This window comes from Hibiscus syriacus, unplaced genomic scaffold, assembly GCF_006381635.1.
Source record: "Hibiscus syriacus cultivar Baekdansim isolate YM2019G1 unplaced genomic scaffold, ASM638163v2 tig00116951_pilon, whole genome shotgun sequence".
NCBI classification, from domain to species: domain Eukaryota; kingdom Viridiplantae; phylum Streptophyta; class Magnoliopsida; order Malvales; family Malvaceae; genus Hibiscus; species Hibiscus syriacus.
The window spans coordinates 2,633,232-2,641,758 of NW_024063482.1; the positions used below are offsets into that span (position 1 = coordinate 2,633,232).

General features: G+C 35.5%; 1 protein-coding gene across 1 annotated transcript; it reads left to right on the forward strand.

Moving 5' to 3' along the window:
- Positions 1 to 6,265: 6,265 nt before the first annotated feature.
- On the forward strand, positions 6,266 to 8,120 carry LOC120188917. The gene is made up of 5 exons (XM_039192293.1): positions 6,266 to 6,595; positions 6,676 to 6,794; positions 6,870 to 7,058; positions 7,852 to 7,903; positions 7,981 to 8,120. The coding sequence occupies exons 1-5, from the start codon at positions 6,344 to 6,346 to the stop codon at positions 8,092 to 8,094; spliced, it is 726 nt and encodes a 241-aa protein (XP_039048224.1). The 5' UTR covers positions 6,266 to 6,343; the 3' UTR covers positions 8,095 to 8,120.
- The last annotated feature ends 407 nt before the right edge of the window (positions 8,121 to 8,527 follow it).

The following is an 8,527-nucleotide window of genomic DNA, read 5'->3' on the forward strand; positions in this document are numbered from 1 at the left end:
CAAATTTACTGATGAACTCTTGGAGAATAGAGATATTTACGAGAATATAATTGACTTCCAAGCTAAGAGTACCAAGTGGAATAAGGAGGTGTTTGGGCCTATTGGGAGGCGTAAGAATTTGTTGCTTGCTAGAATCCATGAAATTGAAAAAGCGGTGGATAATTCGAATGAACCTTTTTTATTGGAACTAGAGATGAAGCTTAAAAAGGAGTTGAACGTAGTTCTCGCACAATAAGAGAGCTTGTGGAGCCAAAAAGCTCGAAATACTTGGATCGCGAATGGGGATAGAAATACCTCATTTTTTCACGCGTCTACTATTAATCGCCGGAAGCACAACACGATTAGTATGTTGAAGTTGCCTGATGGTTTTTGGTGTAGTGATCATGCGCATCTCAAAGCTCATGCAATTACTTTTTTCCAAAATCTATGTATGAGCGAGCGAATGGTATCTAATACGGAAATTGGGAGGTGCAATTTCTTTTGTTATGGGGATGATGCTCTTCAGCCATTGTTGCGTGATATTTCATTAGAAGAGGTTAGAAGTGTTATCTTTTGTATGGCTCCCTTAAAAGCCCCGGGCGCGGATGGTATCCATGCAAAGTTTTTTCAAAAAAATTGGAACACGATTGGTGAGTCATTTTCCAATTTATCAATTGTTTTTTTAATGATGGCTATCTAGCCGATTGGGTGAATCAGACTCTGTTGGTGTTGATCCCGAAGGTTAATAATCTCGTCTCAATTACTCAGTTCAGGCCTATTAGTTTGTGTAATGTTCTTTATAAGACTATCACTAAACTGATTGTATGTCGTTTGAAACCGTTTCTTCCTAAATAGGTGGAAGAAAAACAAGCTAGTTTTGTTCCAGGTCGTCAGATTACAGATAACATTATTCTTGCCCAGCAGGTTATTCATTTGATGACAAAGAAGATGGGTATAATAGGATGGATGGCAATCAAGGTGGATTTGGAGAAGACTTATGATCGCCTGGAATTGAACTATATCGAGAGCACTCTTTATGCAGTTGGCTTACCGGAGTTACTCATTTCTCGTATCATGTGTTGTGTTAGATCCGTGTCGACATAGATTCTCTGGAATGGGGATCTTACGGATTCCTTTAAGCCTACAAGAGGTATTCGACAGAGTGATCCATTATCGCCTTATTTATTTGTCTTATGTATGGAGAGATTATCTCAAGCTATAAAAGTGAAAGTAGTTTCTGAAGACTGGAAGGAGATTCATCTCTCAAAGGAGGGCCATGGGTTATCCCATCTCTTCTTCGCAGACGATTTAATGTTGTTTGCTAAAGCGTTGATGGATCAAGTTTCAATGATCAAGGGTGTTCTGGATAGATTTTGTGATGAATCAGGACATCGCATTAGCTCAGCTAAAACTCAGATTTTCTTTTCAAGTATTTATCCAGTAAGTACTCGACATGCTATTTCTCAAAGGTTCGGTTTTGAGGAGGTTAAGGATCTTGGCAAGTATCTGGGTGTCCCGTTACTCCATAATAAAGTCACTAAATCCACATACTCTTATCTCATTGATAGATTGAATCAGCGTCTTTCAGGTTGGGTGGCGAAGTTTCTTACCTTCAGGTTATCCCGATCTATGTGATGCAATCAACTTGGCTACCGAAAGGTTTGTGTGTTGAAATGGAAAAAATTATTAGAAGACTTGTTTATGGCTCGAATAATGGTGGTACTGGTATTCCCCTGGTTAAATGGGAATCTATGCAGCAGCCAATAAAATTGGGAGGTGTGGGTATTCGGAACCTATATAATCAAAACAAGGCATTCTTGATGAAGGTGGGTTTTCAATTGATATCCAATTCGGAGAAACTTTGGGTTCGTACTATTCGTGGGAAGTATAAATGGGACAGTCTTGTTCCTATCTCATTAAGTCATGCTAATGGCTCCCGTTTGTGGAAAGGACTAAGATACATTTGGAGTGAGTTGTACGATAATATAGCTTGGAACATACAGGATGGGAGAGATACGGATTTTTGGTATGATCATTGGCTTGATACTGAAAATCGTCTTGTATTCTCCTATAAAGGAGCATGTACACCAAGACCCACCTCAGTTTGTGATATGGTTCTCCCTTCAGGTTCGTGAAATTGGGGTAAGCTTTCTCCATTACTCCATGAACATGTACTCCAAAGAATTGATGTTGTCCAACCACCTCAAGATTACTTGAGTCCTGATACACCCAGGTGAAGATGAGAGCCTAATAGGAATTTCAGGACAAAGTCAGCTTATAATGATATCACATACCTTGACAATAGTAATGAACATTCTCTATGGAAGTTGATTTGGAAGCTAGGAGTCCCACAAAGAATCCGTGTTTTTCTTTGGTTATTATTCCATGATCGACTTCTTACTAATGCAGAATGATCTTGTCGGCACCTTTCTAGCCTAGTGGATTGTAAGATTTGTGGGGTTGTTATGGAGGATGTTGATCATATACTGCGTCATTGCAGTATGGCTAGGAATATGTGGGTAAGGGTTATCAAAACTGAGAAGCTTAATGAGTTCTTGGCTCTTCCTTACAAGATTTGGATTGAACGTAACTTAAGGGCTGCTGAAGTGTATGCGCGAATGAATGATAATTGGGATATTCGCTTCTCTGTTCGTTGGTACCTTTGGAAACGAAGATGTAGTGTTCTCTTTGATCCTAATTATGTTGAAAGAGAGGAGTTCATTTATCGTTGCGATCGCTTTTGTAACTGCTAATGTTAGCACCACAAATCCTAGTCTATCGATATCTAGAAGTATCCTGTCTTGGACTCGACCTCCCACTGGTTGGATCAAGGGAAACTCGGATGGCGCTGTTAGAACGTGTGACAATACAGCGGCTACAGGAGGTATTCTGCGCAACTCTGAGGGAGAATGGATTTTTAGTTTAACGCGTAGTCTAGTATGGTGTTCGATTCTTATCGCTGAGCCGTGGGGTGTGCATGATCTCCTGTTGCATGCTTGGAGACTAGGAATCCGAAAAATTGAACTGGAAACTGATAATCTAGAGGTTATGAAAATCTGCAATTTTTCATCAGATGCGCTCGTGGGGAGGGCTTTGGTCACTAAAATCCATGAACTGCTCGAACTTGAGTGGATCACAAAGGTATCACATATATGTCGTGAGCATAATATGGTTGTGGATAGGTTGGTTGCTTTGAGCCAAGGAGCCCCCATTGCTGCTACTATTTTCTTAGAGCCACCATTGGAGTTATCTTCCACGTTGCTGCGAGATCTTCAAACCTTCAGCTAACTCTTTTCTAAATGTTATATCAAAAAAAATGTTGACTATGTTAAATTGAAGTAATAAAAGTCATATGCTCATATTAATTAGTTTAGTTTCATTTTTTATAAGAAAACCATTATTTAGTAAGAATATGTAATGTGTAAAATGACTAGGGTTAGGATACACTTAATTTTTTTAGTAAGAATATGTAATACGTAAAATGACTAGGGTTGAGATTAACTATTTGTTTTTTTAGTTAATATCTTTTTATTTTCCAAAATCATTTAAATATATCAAATAATATTTAAATAAAAATGTTTATAAATTAGTATTTGTTTTTTTAGTTAATATCTTTTCATTTTCCAAAATCATTTAAATATATCAAATAATATTTAAATAAAAATGTTTATAAACTAATTTATTTTTCCTAGTATTCATGTCTGAAATAATCATCCTTAACAGCTATTGGGTTAACGACTCTAGCCGGCAACCAAAAAAGCTAGGTAGTCTGATGCCTCCAATAATCCCAAACTGGTCGAAGAAAAAAAACATGGTCGTCACCCCCAACCTTTGTGTAACCAAGATTTCCCTTTGACATTTTCCCTGGCTCTTTCTGGCTGACAAGTAAAATTACATACAGAATTACTTCTGCTGTCGTGAGGATATATATATATTCAAAGTGACAGCCAATTGGAATAAGTAGTTAATCATCTACCTCTATATGGTATGATTAAGTGGAACATTTTAGAAATGATGGCAAACAGCGAGAAAACAAAGAAGACGAAGACAGTGCAGGCATCATAAAGCCATTTGGACTATAAAATCTTTGTGAATGTTTGCATACGGAATGAATCTTGAACTTGCAGTCTGCAGACAACGACCGTTAAAAGAAGACTACTTGCATTATGTAATAATTCTGAGGCAGGTTAGCCTTATTATGTTTGTGTTATGCTACAGAATCTTCTACGAATTATGTACACTTTCTGACATCTTTGTCTCTTAATTTTCAATTCCTACAACTCTGTTAGCTTTTAGGTTTTGTCGATTAAAATTTTGAAGAAACAATTCCTGCCACCGCCAAAAGCATCAGTAATTGCAGAAAAATAGATCTTTATGAGGTCAAGAATGAACCCAAAATGGTGCCGTTGCTTCAGTGTCTCCAAGCCTATATACCAGAATTAAGGGCCACCAGTCCCTTTGAAGTTAAGGGGCTGGAAGACCTCTTGATTTATGAGTTTTAACTTCTAATCAAGTCTTTAAGCTAATTAACGTGAGCCCGACGGGTCTAAACAATAGACCCACATGAAGGTGAAGAATGATTTAAGGAACAAACATAATCCACGTGTAGCCCATCTACAAAATGTCGGGAGGGAGGATCTGCTTTTTAATCTGTCACATAAAACAACATGGTAACAATATCATAATAATGTATCATAAGTACAAAACCAGAATAAACGAATGAAAATTAAGATCGAAATTATAGATATTTTCAGTATTTTTTAAGTGATGTTAAAATCGATATATGATAAAATATGATAATATTATTGTCAAATAGGTCAAATTATTATTGATTAATGCGAACCATTTTCAAGTACTTCAAATTTGATTATACAAAAAATTAAAATTGTTAAAGATCTTCTAAACACTCAAAACCTCTAGATAAAATTAAATTTTAATTCTCCGAATGTAAAATTACTTTAAATGATTTTAGTGCATAAAAACATTATAATAAATAAATATTTATGTGTGATTCCCCGTAAAAACCACCTAAAATCACACATTAATTGACATATCCCACACGTCCATTTATCCATAACTGGAACGTGGGGTTGAATTGTGGGATTGCTCCCATTAACTCCACGAACCAGAATGTGAAAATTACCAATATTGTCTCACTTAGTTCGTAATTAATGTTAATAAATACTTAAAATAAAAAAATAATACATGAATCGTAGCGATGTTTTCTATTAAAACATAAATTATATCTTTCATGTTTTATAATAAATCATATTTCAACACTTAAGTCAAATTTCTTTATGGATAAACTCAACATTTATTATAAGTTCAAACTTTAGTGACATTTATCAAAATAATTAAATTGATGTTTTACAACAAAAATAAGAAACATCAAATTTAATAGAACTTTATTATAGTGATTATTTTAACGATAATTTATAAAGTATGAATAAGTCTCATAATGACAACATGATCCTTAAATTTATTTGGTGACATACCTTTAATCAGTGTAAATATGCTTAATGATCACCTTTTTTTCTTGAAAATGTTGCCTAATGGCTAGATACTTAATGTCAATGTGTTTACTTTGACTTTCACTTTTGTTGTTCTTAGTCATAAAGACAATTGAACTATCACAACATATCATTAATGACCAAAATCTCGAGTCTACAAGTCTAGCCCATAAATAAACTCTTGAACTATACTCTATGTGAGGTGGTCTCAAAATACGAAATGAACTAAGTCTCCATAGTGGAAGTATCAATTAATATTTACTTGACACTCTTTCAAAATATAGTATCACTAGCAAACATAAATTTGTAATTTGATATTTATTTACGTAAATCTACACAGTAAAAAAATTGAATTGGAGTAGTCAGTCACTTTTAAACTATATGATTGTTTGTATGTAATAATATAGTGTAAGATATAATATGTTTTAAGGTTTTATTATCTGCTCAAGTTTTAAGGATACGGTGATAGAAGTAGGGTTATCTTGCTAGGCCGTTGTCTATGGGGACAGAAAACTTCTTTGAAGACCTTCACGATGATGATTTGAAAAATTGTCGAGGCTGTCAGCTTCCAACTCTTCGAGACATGCTTTACATCATTACATGGCAAGACGATCTTTCTAAATGAGATCGTTACTTGACCATAACGTTTGTTGAAAAATTGGCCTCTTATACATGTGTATCCAAATTAACATCGACTCTTTTTTCTCTTTTTTTTTTTTGTGTTAAAAGACGGTATGTGGTTCAGAATTATCCACATTGGATCCACACCAACTCCAGCTCAAACTGAAAATAGAAATGAAAATCTTGTAATCGCAGAAGTTGACAGTATGTTTCTAGCTTGAGGAGATAAAAGCATGCCCAACCTCATCTCTTTATCTTCTTCCCCTCACCTGCTTCTTCCTAAACCCTCTCAAAATCTTAATTTCAAACCTTTTCGGTCTATAAATTGTTGCAGTCTAAGAACTTCTTGGTCTTCCATCTCTATCTCCCTTTTCAGTTCTGGTTTCATTTTGGGTCCCCTCATCGATGGCCGCCATTCAAGGGTCGACCTTGTGGTGTACCAAAATGGGGCAATAAACATCGGTCCGCTCCACACCAACATATGGGTAAATCATAAAAATGGGTTCTTTAAAGTTTCTTAATTTCACTGTTTAGAGATCAAATTTCTGGGTTTATCATGAGCTAGGTCCCTCCTTTGCTGGGATTGTTTTACTGTACAGTTGGGTTGCTGCAACTCTTCTTGGATGAAAAGGAGAATCAAAATGCTCCCCGGGAAAGTCTGGAAAAAGCTTCTGGGTCTCTTATGTTAGTCGATCTTTGCTTTTGTAGTTTCTAAATTTCTGTGAATTGAATTCTCCGATGGTTTTGTGATGAATACAGAGCATTGGCACTGTTTATCGAACTGAGCTCTGAAATGTATAAAAATCGAGTCCCGGACAACATTGAGGCGTACGTTTTGTTTGCAGCGGCAGAGCTTTTATGGTTCTCACTAGATAGGACACGCCTGGGTTTCACCCTAGCATCTGTCATTGGCATTTGCTGCCCCTTGGCTGAAATTCCATTGATGAAGTAAGAGATCGAGTTCTCTGCTTCAATGTGTTCAAACTCACAAAGGTATAATATTGGTTTTAGTCCCTTTACTATGCTGAACTTGGATGTAATCTCCTCTACTTAATTCAACATAATCGGATATCTATTTTATAATGTTTATTAGTAAAAGGGAGGGATTAAAAAGAGTATTATTCTCTCTAGAGGTTTTGAGTTTGAACAGTTGTGTTTGTATAATATGCGTACGTTGTTGACGACTAAAAAAGATTTTGAACCAATATTACTTTATAATCACCCAAATTATTCAGAAAAATAATAATAACACCGTTAACTATTGTAATTAAAGTGATGACATGAATTTTATAATAAGAAAGCTATATGAGCGTTCTCTGTTATAAGAAAATTATCAACAATAATTAACATTATTATCAATTTAAACTTACCACTAATATTGTAAAAGAATAGGACTAGAACCACCTATCAATGGAATGAAGTTTTAGATCTTTTATACGAGGTTAGAATTCGATGAAATGAAGTTTTGGATCTTTTAAATAAGGTCAGAATTTAAATCTTGATATTGTAAATGGAGCAAATTCTGATATGGGCATTTACAATACCTAATTCAAATTAATCAGCCACAAATCAGACACAAATCATTATATAAAAAAAGAAGAGGATTAAATTATGGTAAACTGAAGTAGAGAATTAAATCTTAAGTTTCAGTAAAATAGAGGGACTAAAACCCAAATTAGACCCACGAAATCATTAGAATCATTAATGTTGATTTGAGCGTTTGATGCTCACTCTCTTCCAGGTTTTTCCATCTATGGTACTACCCACAAGCAAATATTGAGATCTTTGGGCAGGTAACTGAAGGGAACTTCATAGTTTTTTATGAACTTACATGGCATTCAAAGTAAATAGAGGTTGGGTTTTTATGCAGGGACTTGTTACCTGGACAGTCGCCTGCTATTTTGCCTACACTCCATTCCTCGTCTGTTCATCCCGATGGCTACTGTCCACCATTAGTGCTACTGATACACAGAAGAACGAGTGACAAATTGATGAGTGTTAAACCACTTTCGGTTAAGTAGTGGTTAGAAGTGGTTAAACAGTTAAACGGTTGTAACAATCTTGAGCTACAGTCTTTAAATAGCTGCTCAACTAGTGTATACATGCATCAGTCTTGAATCATAGTTGAATTCTCCTTTTGCTCCTTTCATTCTTCACTTCTTCCATAGTTAACATGGTATCAATCGTCTTTAGATCCTAAATAGGCTTTTGCTGTGAACTGTCCTCTATTTCTTGCTTTTTTGTTCTTGTCTCCTTTGGAAGAGAAGTCATGGTGCAAGGCTTGACGATGATGGCTGAGGATGAGCAACTGACAGAAGCTAGCTCTCACACCTTTGCCAATAAAAGAGTCAATGTATGTCTAACTGAATCAAACTATCTTCTTTGGAAATAACAAGTAATTCTCATAATCAGAGGTC